This window comes from Callithrix jacchus, chromosome 1 (assembly GCF_049354715.1).
Source record: "Callithrix jacchus isolate 240 chromosome 1, calJac240_pri, whole genome shotgun sequence".
Classification (NCBI taxonomy): domain Eukaryota; kingdom Metazoa; phylum Chordata; class Mammalia; order Primates; family Cebidae; genus Callithrix; species Callithrix jacchus.
Genome location: NC_133502.1, coordinates 186,444,370 through 186,462,859, shown reverse-complemented (window position 1 = coordinate 186,462,859; position 18,490 = coordinate 186,444,370). Strand labels below are relative to the sequence as shown.

The 18,490-nt window shown below is 52.2% G+C and overlaps 1 protein-coding gene across 9 annotated transcripts in view; it reads right to left on the bottom strand.

Annotated features, from left to right (window-relative positions):
- CACNA1B (calcium voltage-gated channel subunit alpha1 B) overlaps positions 1–18,490 on the bottom strand; it is a 247,612-nt gene that overhangs the window by 9,814 nt on the left and 219,308 nt on the right. For 6 of the 9 annotated variants that reach the window (XM_054238481.2, XM_054238488.2, XM_054238489.2 and 3 more), the window contains 4 exons: positions 11,555–11,651; positions 8,632–8,740; positions 1,009–1,116; positions 203–315 (listed from right to left, as the gene is read on the bottom strand). In XM_054238481.2, coding sequence (XP_054094456.1) covers positions 203–315; positions 1,009–1,116; positions 8,632–8,740; positions 11,555–11,651 — 427 coding nt within the window. Of the gene's footprint in view, positions 1–202; positions 316–1,008; positions 1,117–8,631; positions 8,741–11,554; positions 11,652–13,164; positions 13,262–18,490 lie in introns of all 9 variants that reach the window. The other 3 variants (XR_008473837.2, XM_054238484.2, XR_013520616.1) reach the window with 3 other exon arrangements.

The following is an 18,490-nucleotide window of genomic DNA, read 5'->3' as shown; positions in this document are numbered from 1 at the left end:
CCAACCCATAGAAAGCATAAAGGCTGTGTGTAGTTCCAGACTTTGGGGGCCAGGAGGCAGCTGCAAGCATCTTTCACCTTCCTTCTCCTGAGGCACTTTTTCCAAGAACAGTGTGGGTCTTCCCCATGTCAAACTCCCCAAGGATGCCAGAGCCTCGGAGGCACCACAGTGACCTCCTGGAAAACTGAGGGCTGCCAGGTACCTGGGAGAGGCCTCCGGGAGCCTGCTGCATCTGGTCTCTAGTGCTTTTGTTCTGCTTGTAGAAGTCAAATATCATCAGAGCTGCATAAACTTTCCCAACTGTCATCTCATCAGCTGGAAGAGAACACAGGGGCTGAGATTCAGAGAAGGGGGCCGAGAACCCATGAAAACGGGGTGGAAGTTAGGTGAGGAAACAGCCTCCCCTCCCTCACCCGCCACAAGGACTCCTGGAAATGCATTGGGACAGACGGCTCTAAGGCAGAACACAGGACTCGGCCACCAGGGCTCCTCCGGATGCTGACCTGGCCCTTCTGGCCACCCTGGCTCCTGAGGTCTCTCACAGGAGAGACCTCTGCTGAATCACTCTGCTGAATGCGGGGCCCTTCCTGTGTCTCCTCCTCAGAAAGCAAGATTTAATTGGGCACTTCACCGTTCTCCCTCACATCTCTCACAAGACAGAGTTGGGCACCTCCCCATGCTCCTTCACGTCTCGGTACAAGATGCAGCTGGGCACCTCCCCACCCTCCTAACATCTCTGGGATCCCTTCCTGCCTTTTTCTCTGGATTTTAAAAAATAAATTCCACACACCAGGAGCTAAACACCACAAACCCACGCTCATCTCCAGTGGCTCCTCTGCCGCCCAGGGCTCCCTTGGTTGGAGCCAAGCGCAGACTCACAAGAAGGTGAGCCCACCCCTCCAAGGTGGCTTGCCCTTTGTCCCTTGCCCTCACCTCCACAGCCTTCCAGCCGCTCTGGGTGAGACAGAAAAGGTGGGCACCAGCGGCATTTCTCACCCTCACACTTACGCTTATGGGGTGGTACCAGCAGGTCCAGAGTCTTCTGAGGAAGATTGGCCCACACAATGGAAATCTCCTTCCTCAATTCCGCGTCACACTGATGCTGCTTTGTCCCAGCTGGACCAGGATGATGGCAGAGAAGGGGAAAAGACAGAGATGTTGGGAGCAGCCCTATAGTCACCAATGGGACAGAGCTGGTACAGGTGGTGAGATGAATGGGGTGGATATGGTGCTGGAAGGAGGGTGCAGTGGGAACAAATGCTGATGCAGAAGCTGCTCACAGCTCTCCCTGCAGTGAGTCTGCCCAGAGGAGAAGGAAGGTGAGCAGGGCATCCTCCTGGATGTGCACAAATGTGTGTGTCTGACGTGTGTGTGGTGTGCATGTGCGTGTGTGTGCACGGGATGGGCTATGCGGATTTAGGGGGAAGATGGCAGCACTCCAGCCATTCATCTCTTCGTTCAGCAATATTTACTGAACACCTACTAAATATCAGGTACTGTTCCAAGTGATGGGACCAAAGCCCCCCAAAAATTTCCCTTCTGGAGTTGACACCGTTTTAGTCTACCAATAAAGTAGCAACGAGTGAAAAAACAAAAAACTAAAAACAGTGCACTGGAGAGTGAAAAGTGCCAAAGCAAGGAGAGCAGAGCGGGGACTGGAACAAGAAATATCAGCAGGGCTGGGGCTGGGGACAGGACGGCCAGCAAAGCCTCCCACGGAGGAGGCCTGTGTGTCCCGAAGGCAGAAAGGAGCCCTCGAGTACATTGACCCTGCTGTGTCACCCAAAGAGCCAGGGAGGCCACGGGGCAAGGTGGACAGAGAGGGCAGGCAGGAAGCCCAGCGTGGAAGGCAGTGGAGGCTTTTGAGCAGAGGAATAAAACAATCAGAATCACCTTTCTTAGGCATCAGGTTTATTAAGGTACAATTCACACGCAGTAAGTCACCCTTTTTACTGTTCTATGGACTTGGGTAAATGCATATACCCACACACCACAGTCAAGGTATGCAACAGCTCCATCACTCCCAAATTCCTCTGTGCCCCATTGAGTCAAACCCTAGTCCTACTGGCAGCCCCTGCCACCACTGATGTGTTCTGGATCTCTATAGTTTTGCTACAGAATGTCACACACATGGCATCATACAGCACACTGGCTTTTGAATCTGACTTCTTTCACCCAGTGTGGTACATGTGAGAGTCTCACACATTGTCACGTACAAAGGGAGTGTGTTTCTTTTCACTCCTGAGTAGTCTTTAATTGTATAAATGCACCATTGGTTTCTCTACTGCCAACTGATGGACATATGAGTTGTTTACAGTTCGGTGCAATTTTGAATAAAGCTGTAAACATTTCCATGTAGATTCTGTGTGGATGGATGTATGTTTTCATGTCCGAAGCGGAACGGCTGGACCACAGAAGTACCTGCAAACTGAGGGGCTACCATTTTCTTTTCCCAATAGAATTCCAGTTGCTTTGCCCTCTCAGCACTAAGCAGTGTCATTCTGAGAAGTATTCTGGCAACTAGAGTTGAGTGGTGGAGTGTAACCTCACTGGGGTTCTTGTCTTACTATTTTGGATTTCTCTAATGATTAATGATATTGAGCACCTCTGCCTGTGTTTATTTGTCTTCCATATATCTTTGATGACATTTCCCTTCAAATCTTTTGTCTGTTTTAGTTGGGTTATTTTCTCAGGGAGCTGTGACAGGTCTTCCTATATTATGAATAGGAAGCCTATAGCAGATACGTGTTTAGCAAATATATTCTCCAAGTTTTAGTCTTGTCTGTTCCTTCTGGTTTTGTTTTATTTGTTTGAGACAGGGTCTCAATCTGTTGCCCAGGCTAGAGTGCAGTGGTATGCGCACAGCTCACCAGAACCTTGAACTCCTGGGCCCAAGCAATCCTTCCGACTCAGCCTCCTGAGTAGCTGGGACCACAAGCGTGCACCACCACACCCAGATAACTTTTTAAATTTATTTTTTGTTGAGACAGAGCCTCACTTTGTTGTCCATACTGGTCTTGAACTCCTGGCTTCAAGCAATCTTCCCGCCTTGCCTCTCAAAGCTGGGATTACAGGGGCAAGCCATTGCACTTGGCCTCCTTTCAAAAAAATATCTTTCATGGTGGGGCGTGGTGGTTCACGGCTGTAATCCCAGCGCTTTGGGAGACTGAGGCGGCAGATCTCCTGAGGTCAGGAATTTGAGACCAGCCTGGCAAACATGGTGAAACCCTGTTTCTACTAAAAATACAAAAATTTTCTGGGTGTGGTGGTGTCCACCTATAATCCCAGCTACTCAGGAAGCTGAGGCAGGGGAATCATTTGAACCTGGGAGGCAGAGGTTGCAGTGAGCTGAGATCGTGTCATTGCACTCCAGCCTAGGCAACAGAGTGAGACTCTGTCTCAATATATATATATATATATACATATTTCATATAGAAAAAGTTTTGCTATAGTTCAATTTATTGAATTTTTCCATTTGAGATGGAGTCCCACTCTGTCACCAAGGCTGGAGTGCAGTGGCACAATCTTGGCTCACTGCAACCTCCGCCTCTTAGGTTCCAGCAATTCTCCTGCCTCAGCCTCCTGGGTAGGGATGACTACAGGTGCCCACCACCATGCCCAGCTATATTTTTTTTGTTATTTTTAGTAGAAATGGGGTTTCACCATGTTGGCCAGGCTGGTCTTGAATTCCTGACCTCAAGAGATCTGCCCGCCTCAGTCTCCCAAAGTGCTGGGGTTACAGGCATGAGCCACCAGGCCTGGCCCTGTGTTTTCTAGAGGTTTCAAAATTTCAGATTTTAGTTGTTTTTTTTTTTGAGACAGAGTCTTACTCTGTCGCCCAGGCTGGAGTGCAGTGGCACAATCTCGGCTCACTGCAACTTCTGCCTCCTGGGTTCAAGCAATTCCCTGCCTCAGCCTCCGTCTACTGAGTAGCTGAGATTACAGGCGCATACCACCATGCCCGGCTAAGTTTTGTATTTTTAGTAGAGACAGGGTTTCACCATCTTGGCCAGGCTGATCTTGAACTCCTGACCTCGTGATCCACCTGCCTTGGCCTCCCAAATAGATTTTACATATCTGTCTGCAATACATTTCAAGTTATTTTTTGTACAGGGTAAAAGGTATGTGCTATGGATTGAGCTGTCCCCTACTCTAGTCCATATGTAGAAGCCCTGACCCCCAAATTTGACTGTATTTGGACACAGGGCCTGTAAGGAGGGGGTCAGTTCAATGAGATCCTAAGTGTGGGGCCCAGTCCACAGAATCAGTGGTCTCATAGGAGACACCTGGAAACCCACTTGCTCTTTTTCTCTCCCTGAACACTCAGAGGAAGGTCTATGTGAGGACACAGCAGGATGATGGCTGTTTACCAGCCAAGAGAAGAGCCCTAACAGTGACACCCATCTCACAAGGACAGTGCTCCTGGACTTCTGGTCTCCAGAACTGTGAGAAATAAATTTCTTTTGTCTAAGCCACCCAAGCTGCAGCATTTTGTTACGGCAGCCCGAGCTAGCTAAAGCAGCATGCCAGAAATGTTTCTCTTTTTGCACAGGATTATCTAAATTTCTCCAGCATCATTTGTAGAAAAGATTATCTTTTCTCCATTAATTGCCTCTGCAACTTTGTTGAAAATAAATTGACTGTATAAGTGTTAGTCTATAATACATGACTGATGAAGCTTTCCTTAACTCCTAGTTTATGTAGAATTTTAAAAATCATGAATAGATGTTGCATTTTGTCAAATACTTTTTCTGTATCTATTGAGATAATCATGTAGTTTTCCTTCTTTGATACAGTAAGTTACATTAATTTTCTTTCTTTTTTTTTTTTAATGAGACATAGTCTTGCTCTGTCGCCCAGGCTGGAGTGCAGTTGTGCGATCTCAGCTCACTGCAACCTCCGCCTCCCAGGTTCAAGCGATTCTCTGGCCTCAGCCTCCCAAGTAGCTCAGACTACAGGCGCACACTACCATGTTCGGCTAATTTTTTGTATTTTTAATGAAGACGGGTTTTCACCATGTTAGCCAGGATGTTTTCGATCTCCTGACCTCGTGATCCACCCACCTCAGCCTCCCAAAGTGCTGGGATTACAGGCATGAGCCATCGTGCCCGGCCTATATTAATCGATTTTCAAACACTGAATCAAACTTATCCTGGGGTAAACCCCATTTGTGTCATCATGGATTATCTCTTAAAATATATTCAGTTTGCTAAAAGATTATGTTGAAGATTATAAAGTCTATGTTCATATGGGATATTGGTCTGTAGTTTTCTCTTTTTGTCATGTCTTCATCTACTTTTGGTATCAGAGCAAAGCTGGCCTCTGAAAATAAAATAAGTTGGAAAATATTCCCTTTTTCTACTTTCTGGAAGAGTCTATATAGAATTGGTAATGTTTCTTCCTTAAACAGTTGATAGACTTCACTAATGAAGCCGTCTGGACTTGGAATTTTCTTTGTTGGAAGGCTTTTCCACTCTAAATTTAATAAATATGGTATTACTAATTTTTTTGTGATGGGGTCTCACTCTGTTACCCAGGCTGGAGTGCAGTGGTTATTTAATAAATATGATATTACTGAGGTTTTGTTTTTGTTTTTATTTTTGTTTTTTGAGATGGGGTCTCACTCTGTCCCAGGCTGGAGTGAGTGCAGTGGTTACTTAATAAACATGGTATTACTGAAGGTTTTCTTGAGATGGGGTCTCACTGCAGCAGAACCATCATGTCTCATCCCTTCTACGCTGGTCTCCCCAAGAAGCTGGGAGCACAGGTGTTCACCACCACACTCAGCTAATTTTTAATTTTTTGTAGAGACAGGGTTCCCTATGTTGCCCAGACTGGTCTCAAACTCCTGGGCTCAAGTGATCCTCCTGACTCAACCTCCAAAACTGCTGGAATTACAGGCATGAGCCATGGCACCTGGCCTGCTTATATGTTCTTATTTTTTTGTCCTCTGGCATTGAAACTGAAGGTTATCTATTCTTGAATAAGCATGGTAGTTTATGTTTTTCAAGAATTTTTTCCATTTCATTTGTTTAAATGGACATAAAGTTGTTTATAACATTTCTTTGTTTTATTTACAATTTTTATGATTGTTTTTAAGAGACAGGGTCTGTCTCTGTCACTCAGGCTGGAGTACAGCAGCACAGTCATAGCTCACTGCAGCCTCAAACTCCTGGGCTCAAGTGATCAGCCTGCCTCAGCCTCCTGAGTAGCTGGGAATACAAGTGTGTGTCACTACGCCCAGCTAATTATTTTAAACCATTTTTTGTAAAGACAGATTCTCACTATATTACCCAGGCTGGTCTTCAACTCCTGGCCTCAATCGACCCTCCTGCCTCTACCTCCCAAAATGTTGGGATTATGGATTTGAGCCACCATGTCTGGCCTCTTATCTTTTCAACATTAACAGGATTTGCAGTGATGTTCCCTCTTTCATTGCTTATATTGGTTATTTGTATCCTCTCTATCATCTTGATCTGTCCAGCCAGGACTTTTATCAGTTTTGTTCGTCTGATTTTTTTTTTTTTTTCAGATAGAGTCTCGCTCTGTCGCCCAAGCTAGTTGTGTGATCTCAGCTCACCACAACTTCCACCTCTCAGGTTCAAGAGATTCTCCTGCCTCAGCCTCCTGAGTAGCTGGGACTATAGGCACATATCATCATGACCAGCTAATTTTTTTTTCTTTTTTTTTTTTTTGAGACAGAGTCTCACTCCGTCGCCAGGCTGGAGTGCAGTGGCACAACCTCAACTCACTCCAACTTTCGTGTCCTGGGTTCTAGAGATTCTCTTGTCTCAGCCTCCTGAGTAGCTGGGACTACAGGCATGCACCACCATACCCAGCTAACTTTTGTATTTTTAGTAGAGATGGGGTTTTACAGTGTTGGCCAGAATGGTATTGATCTGTTGACCTTGTGATCCAACTGCCTCGGCCTCTGAAGTGCTGGGATTGCAGGCGTGAGCCACTGTGCCCAGCCTACATTTTTCTATTTTAGTTTCACCCTGCTGCCCAGGCTGGCCTCAAACTCCTGGGCTCAGGCAATCTGCCCTCCTTGGCCTCCCAAAGTGCTAGGATTACAGGTGTGAGCCACCACACCCAGCCCTTAGTCTAATTTTTGACCCAATCACTCTGGTTTTTGTGTTGAAGACAGACAGAAGGGGTCAAGGGCAGAAGCAGATGAATTAGAAGTCGCTGCAGCAACAGCTGAGAGCCAGCAGAGGTGGCAGTGGGGAAGAGAGAGGAGTGGCCACAATTTGGATATAGTTTAAAGATAAGAGTCAAGAAAATAGAATATAAGGCATCAATCAGAAATGGGATAAGAAAAAGGGAGAAAAGGATGATCCTCAGCCTGTGCAGCACAGTGAACCCCATGTCTAAAAACTATACAAAAATTAGTGGGCAGGGGTGGTACCTGTAATCCCAGAACTTTGGGAGGCTGAGGTAGGAGGATCACTCGAGCCTGGGAGGTGGAGGCTGCAGTGAGCCATGACTGCACCAGTGCACTCCAGCCTGGGTGACACAGTGAGACCCTATCTCGAATAAATAAATAATAAATAGAATAAGATGGCTTCTAAGGTTTTGGCTTGAGCATTAACTGCGATAGAGAAGGCTGTGGGGGGAAATCTGAAGTTCAGGGGAGAAGTCAGGGCTAAAAATACAAAATTGGATTCATGCTATTTAAGGACATGGGAATAGGTGAGATGATAAAGCAGTGGGTGTAGAGAACATTCCATGGCACAAAGGCACACCCAGAGTTTGTCGGATCAGAGAAACAGACACAAAAAAGATTCCAAAGAAGAGAGTCAGCAGGGAAGTGCGGGCAGCCCACGGGATGGGGATGCACCTTGGTCTCTGAGTTGAGCATCGTGGAAGCCTGGAGACCCTGAGGGCGGCCCTGGTGAAGCTGGGGAGAGCCCCCCGCACATGGGAAAGGGAGTCACAGACAACCTCTCAAGAGTGGGGTGCTAGGAAGGAGAGAATGGGGAAGTCGATGGGGGGAAGAGAACTTTTTAAAGATGGAGGAAATAATCGGATGTTTATATGTTGACACAAATAATCCAGTAGAGATGAAAACTGGCAGGGCAAGAAATAGTATGGTGTTGCCAGCGTGGCATCCTTGGAAAGACAAGTGGGGCCTGGTGCTCAAAGCAGGAGGCAGAGCAGATGCAGAGGGTGGGGGTGGGGAAGACACTCTGAGGCTTCTCTCCTTGCTTTGGCATTGCTGTGGCTCTGTCCATCTGGTCAGAGGAAGACCGGATAGGGGATGGGCTCACTGTGGGAAGGGCCAAGGGCATGCAGCCTCGTCCCCAGGGAGAGCACTGGCTGTGGTGAGGCTTGCCAAGGCTATGTCCTGGCTCCACCACCAGCTGGCTCTGAATAACCTAGGTAATTTATTAAACCTCACCATGCCTCCATTTCCTTACTGAAATGGGATCACGGTGGTGCTGATGTGCAGATGGTTACCAGGCAAAAGAGCCAGTGCCCCACAGGGCAGGCCTCCTGTGCAGCTGTCCTCAGACCCCCGAAGACACAGCTGGCCCCTCACCCTCCTCCCTCCCTCCTGGGGCTGGCGCTGAGGGCAGGGTTGTACATCTCTGAGTCCCAGGGCCCTCCTTCGAAGGTCGCCTTGCTCACCTGGGGCCAGCTTAATCTCCAGCGCCGTCCGGATGAGGGCCATCAGCGTGGACGTGAAGTGGACGGTCATGTCCTCATTGGAGATGGGCATGTTCATGCGAACCAGGCGCTAGGGACAAGCAGGGCCGGTCAGGGCCAGGCCTGCTGGGGTCACCCCCCCACCCCAGGACTACTCAATGATGGGGTCCCTGGATGCTGGGCTGGGCATCCCAGTGGTAGTCCCTGCAGGTGCCTAGGCCTGAGTGAGGTGGGGCAGGTGGGAGTTTTGCCAGCATTCACACCCTAGACTCCCCACCCTGCAAATCTCAGCTGAGGATCCTCCTAGCTGCAGAAAAGTAGAACTCCAGGTAAAGACTGTGGCATAGGGCCAGGCCAGGAGCCTTGATCCCTCTGAAAGCACAGGTGGGACCCCTGCTTGTGGCTCAATATAGGTGTGTGGGCTTGGCTGGGGAGGAATGGCAATCACAGACAGAAGGGGTCCCATGCTCATGGCTCTGCCCACCCCCATCTTCTCCTCCCACCACTTGGATCGTCTGGGCAAGGGGTGGGTGGTCCAGGATGCCTCTCTGGGGCCCAGCTCCCGGTGGATGACACCTTAGTTTTAGCTCCGCCTGGCAAGGCTTCTGCCTCTCACCCCCCAGCACGGGGCCTGAGAGAGATGCTCAATGCCACTAAAAGGCAGAGCCCATCTCCACACAAGGCAGCTCCCACTGGTGGAAGGACAGGAACAGATGTGACTGCCCAGGGCCTGAGGCCGAGGCTGCTGCACTTCAGGGAGGGCTGGGGCAGTGTCCTGCACCTCTGCTCCATCTCCCTCTCAGATGGAGAACCCGTTGCCAGTTTTCAGGGACAGAACAGCTGGAGACGAGTTTGTGTCTGCACCACAGTCCTCCAGGCACAGTCAGTGCTGCCCAGAGGCCCAGGCTCTGAGAACTTAGAAGTCCTCAAGGAGGAAATGCATCTCAGGTGTGCCTGGAAGATTTTCAGCATGGGGAACATGGAGCTGGCCAAGTGGAGCCCCAAGAGCACTGACCAGCTAGAGACAGGAGCTCCTCCCTGGGGTCTGCCTGTTGTCACCCAAGCCTGCACCCTGTGGCAGGGTAGCCCCTTCTCTAGGGAGGGCCACACAGCCCTGCCCCTAGCATCCTGGCCCCAAATCCAGAGTCCTCAGCCTAACAGTTGGTGGGGTGTGGATGCAAGCAGGGCTGGAGACGTGAGCCTGACTGCCTCGAATGCTGGCAAAGCCCCACGTGCCACATCCAGTCCCAGCCCCAGGGCTTTGCATAGCATTTGTGTGCAGCATACAAGGAGCAAACGGCTTCCCAGAGAACAGCATCCCTGCACACCAGCATGGATGGTGGAGCGAGAGACCAAGGAATTCCTCTCCTGGAGGGCAGGTGGTCGGGGGAGTTGGGGATAGCAGTGAAAGCAGAGCAGGCAGGTGATTTCCAAGAAGGAAGAGCTCTGCCCAGGCACTAGAGGGCTGCCCTACCCAGGGGTACCATCGGCCCACTCCAGGCCCCAAAGGGCCAAGAATCTCAGGAAGAAGCCAAGAGGCAAGGCCAGGACAAATAGGTGTCTCTGCTCTGGGCCCTCTGTGCTGCGGCACTCTGGGCATCTCCTGGACCCTCCTCACCTTGTCCAGTCCTTCTGCGAGGCCTCTCTTGGTCTCTCCATGCCCAGAACCTTGGAGTCGGCCAAAGGCTGCTCCATCATGGCCCTTCCTGCTCAGCCCGGCCCCAAGTGTGGACAGAGCTCTCCTTCTTGGGGACAAAACTACAGCCTTGCATGCAGGACCCCAGGCAGGCACAAGGCAGGGCAGGGCAGGGGCTGAGGATGGCTTGCAGGTGCCACTCGGCTCCCACAGGCTGCACTGAATCAGGTAACAAAGACCTAGAGTCAGGGCACAGAGAGACAGCGTGCACAAGATCTGTCCACAGCACCAGAGAGACGAAGGCTCTGGCAGAAAGCTTCCTCAGACAGAGGGAGATTCAGGAACACTTGAGGCACATGCTGGCAGAAAGACAGGCCGGTTGCTGGAGAGCAGTGAGGGCCTCAGGAGGACTGTCCGGTGGGTGGGTGGGCGCTGGGGGAATAAAGGTGCTTACATATGGGGGACATGGGCTGGGACTGAGGACAGCTGGGCAGATGGAACAGGCTTAGGGCTGGGCCATGTGACCTGCTTGCCCACCCAGGAGGGAGGCCTGGAGGTATCCCTTGATTTACCCCCTTCCTGGGGACTCAGCATCCCATGACTCCTAGGCCCTGAGGCTGTCCCCATCCTGCAGCCTGAGGCCCCAGGAATAATAGCAAGATGTTCTCCCCGACATCCCTTTCCTTCTCAATGCCGTGGTGCCTCCTCCCCACCCTGGAACCTAGCACATCCCTGGAGACTGCGGCCTGGGCCCAGGGAGGCTCTGAACTTGCTGAGCTGGGGAGGGGATTATACAAAAGCACCAGAGGCCCTGCAGGCCCCACCTGCCCCCAGGGCCAGACCCAGAGGGCTGAACAGCTCCAGCCATAGCAGGGGCTTAGTGCTTTGTTTGAGCCCAGAACAAAAACAACCTCTGTTGAACAAGTGGTCTGTTCCCTCATTCCTAGGAAACAAAGGGAGGAAGAAAAGGCAGGGAGGAGGGTCTAGTTCTGTATCCCTGAACCTCCAGGGGGCTCTCAGAGGGGGCTGCTCAGGATGTGGGGACAAGAGGCCAGTGAGACATCATGGTGGCCACCTCCCTCTGTCTGGGAAGGAAGCTGGGATGGGGCTGAAGAGAAAGACAGAGTAAGGTGGCCAGGGGCGCACAGCAGAGTGGCAGACAGACAGCCGGGCGCCCCGAGAAAGAGAGGAGCTGGAAGAGCCAGCGAGAGCACCCCGTGCAGAGCACACACAGCCTCCTGGGGGGCGGGTTGCAGGGTCACGGTCTACCTTGTAGGCAACTCGAGCAGGGCATTTCTTCCCCAGCCCCAGAGGCGGGGACATGTGTTTCAGCATCTCAAACATGTCATTGTAACTGATTCGCCCACTGGAAACCCATCCCAGCGAGGCCAGGGCACAGTGGGGTGGTCCACAGGAGGAGCGGCAGCAGGAGGGGAGCGGGAGGGGAGCGGTTGAGGGGGCGGGAGGAAGCAGACAAGAAAACAGAGCCAGTTAATCAAAGTGTCGGATTCGAAGCCCAAAATCAAAATAAGTAAAATGAGGGATTTCTCTGCTTGGCTTGACCCCTCCTGGCCCCCCACCCCCGAGCCTCACCTCCTCACTCCAGCCCCATATGGGGCAGTGGGCGGGGGTGGCGTCTGAGCTAATGAACATGGAGGGGTGAGGAAGGGCTGCATCGGGGCGGCTTTGGGTTCATAATTTCTGGTTTTAGTCTTTTAAAAATCTCAGTAAATGCCAATCGGAAAAGAGCTGGTTCACCCTGCTGGAAGAGCTGGCAGGCAGGGTCAGGTGCAGATAAGGCAGTGGCTGAGAACCACAGCAGACATCAGCTTCCCTTATGGTCAGATTTGCTTCCAAGTAAAGCTAGAGGCTAAAAGGTGGAGAAGATCTATAACAAACTGGAAAACTAGAGGGAGCCCTGCAGCTCTAGAGCCAAACTTGACTGTGGGACAAGTCCTGCTTCAAGCCCAGAGACGCCCGAGGCCAGCCCAGGGCAGGGCTGCTGCTAGGGGTCAGGGCTGGGTGGGAAATGGGAGACTGCAGGAGGTGGGAGGAGCTGGCGGGACATGGCCTAGGGCCACCTTGTACCAGCTCTGACAGCAAAGGGGCAGGTTGCAGGATCTGGGAACCTAAAGGCTCTGACGACAGTCTTCTCAAGTAAAGAGGCCACCAGGCCTGGGGCCTACCTCCAACCCTGGGACACCCGCCTGTGGGCTTGGGGTCCTAGAGACACAGCCAGATTCAGGTGGCCCAGGAAAGAAAGGGGATAGTCTCTTCCTGGCAGATGGATCTGCCCTGGGGCCTTGCCCTCCTCCCATGGTTCCAGACCAGGGGCTCCTTGGCTGAACTGAGCACATCACTCCAGAGGCAAAGCAGGAGGGCTGGTCTTTGGCCCCCACTCTGCCTCTGCCCTCTCCTCCCCAAGGGACTGGAGAGCCACTGGGTTACTGGGCTCTTCCGACCCAGAGGATGGCTGCTCCTGGCAGGCCTGTGCCTACACTCCCTTCCTCTGGGGGCTGCGGCCTTGTCTGACCATCAGCTCACTCTCAAGAGCTTGGAGGAAAAACCAGGTGAGACGGCTGCTTCCTTGATGCAGGAGGGACCTAGCCCCCAGCTCCCACCCAGCCAGCTGGTCCCAGCCATCATGGCCCAGCCAGAAAGCTTTCTGTGCACTCTCAAAAGGCTGCCTGTCCCCAGCCAGCTAGAAGGGTCAGGGGAGATTAGACAGGGAACCAAAGCGTCCAGGAGGCTGGAGTGCGGGGCAGGACAGGAGGAAAGAAAGGTGAGGTGTCGTCATTCCCAAACCAGGCAGGGAGTGTGTGCTGTGTTTGCGCTTCGGGCAGGGAAGTATGTTGGATGGAGGCTCTGAAGTTGCAAACCTTGTAGGCCAACCTACGAGGGCAGTTCTTCCCTAAGCCAACGGGTGGCGCAATACAACGCAACAAACTGTACATATCCTTATAATGAATCCGGCAACTGGAAAGGAAATGTCACAGGTTATGGCAACAAAGGCAGGGTGGAGCCCATCCCGCCCGCCCGCCCAGCCTGTGATGGGAAGACCCACCTAGCGCAGGCGCAGCGGTGGAGGTGAGGGGTGCACTGGATAGGTGGCACCTCACTGGGGGACGGGCTTGGAACTCCCCAGAAGGTGTGGCAACCCCAGCGCAATTTCCAGAGCCCGGTATGTGCAGAAGCCGCTCCACACAGAACACCCTTGTGCTCCACAGAGGCAGAGCACGTCCACAGCTGCTGGCTGGGCTCAGCCGCTCCTCTGCACTCTGCTCTGTGGCCTGCATCTCTCCTGAGCCTGCCCTGCCCCTCCCTCTCAGCCAGCTCCTGGTCTCAACCCTGAGCAAGGCTGCTCCCTGGGCCTCCCAGGCCAGCCAAGGCCCCTCCTCATGAGTCTCCCTCTGAGGCCTAGCTCTTTTACCACCACAGCACAGCAGGTCTGCCTCTCTATTACAGCAGCCTCAGAGGCCCACACCCATTGCCTCCTAACTGACCCTGTCTCCCTGAATGCTCTGTGTCTTCCCCTGGAAGCCCTGATCCAGCTAAGGACCCCTCTCATCACAGGGCATCCTCGGGTCACCACCAATGCTTCTCTCTCCTACAGTGTAGCCCCCTCAGTCCAATCAGCTCCAAATCATGTTAAATTTGCTTCTGCAAAAGGCAGAAGAAAGAGGAAGCCCCATCTCAGCCTCACCAAAGGTGTTTGTTAAGCTTGTTGCAGCCAAGGGACCACCACCAGGGGCTGGACATATGTGAGACCTCCCACCCTCCACAACTGTCCCTGCCCATCAAGTCCAGGTGAAAAGTATGGCCCTGACACCATCACTGCTCGATTCGAGGACTGTATCCACTGTCTATAAAACAAAATCAAAGTGACTTGTTCAATCAATTTCAATGCCTTTCTTAACCACTCTCAGCCTTCCGTGCAGCCCCTCTGCAATACACCCTCCTCTCCAGCCTGACAGAAGCTGTCTGGCCTCCCTCTCCCTGCTGCCCCACCTCCCATCCCCAGCTCAATCCATCCTATTTCTCTAGTGTTCAATCCTTCCTATTCCTTTAAGTTCAGCTCAAATGTGACCTTCTCTCATTCTTCAGGTCGGACATGGCCTCTCCCTCCTCAGAAATGCCCTGGCCTTGAGCTACAGACACCGTGTGGTCTCACTGCCAGGCCTGGCTGAGTGCTCTGACAGCCTGTGCCTTTTTCACCTTCAGGCCCCTGTGCCAGCACATGGCAGGTGCTCAGGAGATATTATTGGACAGATGGGTGCACACAGAAATAAGCAGCCAGATTGCTGCAAGTGTGACTGCAGTTCTCCTCTCAAGTCTCCAGGCTTCACAACACAGGGTTAAAGCAACAAGAAAGGGAGGCTGGGAAAGGCAGCACCAGGGTGAATAGCTCCATGCCATAAGAATCCACCCACAGCAGGCACATGCACACCACATGCAGGCACACGCACGCACACGCAGGCACATGCACATCACAGCATGTGCACACCACAGGCAAACATGCACACACAGACACATGCACACACAGACATGCACACACAGACACACGCACAGACACATGCACACAGACACATGCACACACAGACACATGCACACACAGGCACATGCACACCACAGCACGTGCACACCACAGCACATGCACACCACAGGCACACACACGCACACACAGGCACATGCACACACAAGCACACACATGCACATGCAGGCACGTGAACACCACAGGCACACACATGCACATGAAGGCACGTGAACACCACAGGCACACACATGCACATGAAGGCACATGCACACCACAGGCATGCACACATAGGCACATGTAAACCACAGGCACACATACGCAGGCATGTGCACACACACAGGCACATGCACATAGGCATGCACACCACAGGCACACACACAGGCACATGCACACCACAGGCACACACGTACACAGGCATGTATACACCACATGCACACCACAGGGACGTGAACATCACAGGCACACACATGCATATACAGGCACGTGAACACCACAGACACACACACACACGAAGGCACATGCATACCACAGCACACACATAGGCACATGAACACAGGCACACACACACACAGGCACATTATACCACATGCACAGGCACACCACAGGCACACACACACAGAGGCACATGAACACAGGCACACATGCAAACACACACACAGGCACATGTACACCACAGGCACACACACAGGCACATACCACAGGCACACACATGCACACACAGGCACATGCACACCACAGGCACACACAGGCACGTGCACACCGCAAACACATACACATACACACAGGCACATGCACACCACAGGCACACACATGCACACACACGGGCACATGCACACCACAGGCACACACAGGCATGTGCACACTGCAAACACATGCACATACACACAGGCACATGCACACACAGGCACATGTACAACACAAACACAAGCACATGCACACCACAGACACACATACACAGGCATGTGCACACACACAGGCACACACAGACAGGCACTTGCACACCCCAGGCACACACAGGCACATGCCTACCACAGGCACATGAACACCACAGGCACACACACACAGGCACATGCATATCACAGGCACATGCACACCACAGGCACACACACACACAGGCATATGAACGCCATAGGCGTACACATGCACACACAGGCACATGAACACCACAGGCACAGACACACAGGCATGTGCACACAACAGGCACGGGCACCCCACAGGCACACACACAGGCACATGCATGCCACAGGCACACACATGCATACACACACAGGCACATGTACACCACAGGCACATGCAAACCACAGGCACACATGTACACACACAGGCACATATACACCACAGGCACACACATGCACACACAGGCACATGCACACCACAGGCAAACACATGTACACACAGGCACATGCATTCCACAGGCACACACACAAGCATATGCACACCGAAGGCACACATGCACACACAGGCACATGCACACCACAGGCAAACACATGTACACACATACACAGGCACATGCACACCACAGGCAAACACATGCACACACAGGCGCATGCATTCCACAGGCACACACACACACAAGCATATGCACACCAAAGGCACAGATGCACACACAGGCACATGCACAGACATGCACACAGACACATGTACACCATAGGCACACTCAGCCCCATGCACACCACAGGCACACATGCACACACAGGCACATGCACACCACAGGCACACACAGGCACACGCACACCATAGACACACATATGCACACAAAAGGCACATGCACACCCATGCACACACATGTACACCACAGGCACAAAGGCCCATGCACACCACAGGCACACACGCACACACAGACCCATGCACACCACAGGCACACACATGCACACACAGGCACATGCACACCACAGGCACACACACAGGCACATGCACACCACAGGCACACACACAGGCACATGCATACCATAGGCACACATATGCATGCACACACAGGCACATGCATACCATAGGCACACATATGCATGCACACACAGGCACACACGCCCATGCACACCACAGGCACACACAAGCACACACACACAGGCACACATAGGCACATGTACACCACAGGCAAGTGCACACCGCAGGCACACACATGTGCACACAGAGGCATGTGCACAGCACAGGTATGTGCACACTACAGGCACACATGCACACACAGGCATGTGAACACAGGCACCACAGGCACGTGCAGACCACAGGCACACAGGCACATGCACACCACAGGCACACACACACAGGCATGTGCACACCACAGGCACACACATGCACACATGCCTGTATACACAGGCACGTGAACACCACAGGCACATGCACACCACAGGCACATGAACACACAGGCAGGTACACACCACAAGTACACACACACAGGCATGTGCACACCACAGGCACATGAACAGGCACACACACACAGAAGCCTGTGCACACCACAGGCACACGCACGCACACCCACAGGCTCACATGCCATGCATACACACATCCACACCACCACACAGGAATGCAGTTCATTTGCACACATATACACTCATGCACACATATATACAATCCCACAGCGTGAGCATGCACATGTGTGCAAATCATACACACAGATGTGTGCCTGCATGTGCAACACATGTGTGTACACATGCACATGTAGTCTGTGCAGACATGCAAAGTCACGTATATGCACACATGTTTATGCACACATGCACAGTCACACGTGCACACACAACTCAGGAAATTTCATAAAATTTTGCTGTTGTTTCAAAGTTTCTCCCAAAAAATGAGGAGCCATAGAGTGGTCCCCTGACATAAATGACTACATCCCTGCATTTGTCATGGAGGCCACCAAAAAGGCTCGAGATGCCCTGTGTTCTGCTCAGGACGCAGGATCCAGACCCAATCTGCTCAGCTGCCTCTGCTGGGCCCCTCGGCCTGTCCTGGCCACCTTGAGCTATGTGGGGTGAGCCCAGGCTGCTCATGGGGGCAGAATCATGTTGCTCACAGGTCCCATCTGTGCAATTTCACGGCCCGCAGGTTTTGTGTATCATTTTGTGCGTACTTTCTCTGGGGTGAGGCCTATATTCTGCTGTCTGCTCTTCAATAAGCACTTCTCGTATACCCAGCTGCCTATGTCTTCCAAGGACCCCTGCTCTGAGACTCTGGCTTTGGGCCAAGTCTGAACCTGCACTGTGCATAGTAACCAAGCTGCTGTCTGGCCCAAGTCCACTTCCCATTCTTCCTACTTGTGCTCTCATCAGTGGCTGACTGGAAGGCCTGGGTGTACCTCATAAAGATTGGGGAATGTTGTCTTTCCCTCATGGACCTTTGCTGATCTGCCTTTGCCCTTCAGTACTAACTATATGGTATAAAGTATCTGTTTTCTGCAACACAGTCTCCTCTAGAAAAAATATTCCCAGAAAAAGCAGCGACTCTCTAGACCACACCATTAGGGAAACCCACCTAGACTTCGCCTGATCCTGCCTCAGCTGCAGTCTCTCCTGCCCCCTTCCTAAGAAGCTCTAGGTCTTAAGCGTGGTCAGTCTCCCGCACGTCGACTGGCTGTCCTGACCACAGGTCCTGTGGGAATGTGCCTGAGCCTGTCCCTCCCAACACAAACGTGTTGCTGCGTCAGACATGACGGGGTTCTCGCAAGCCACGGAAATGGT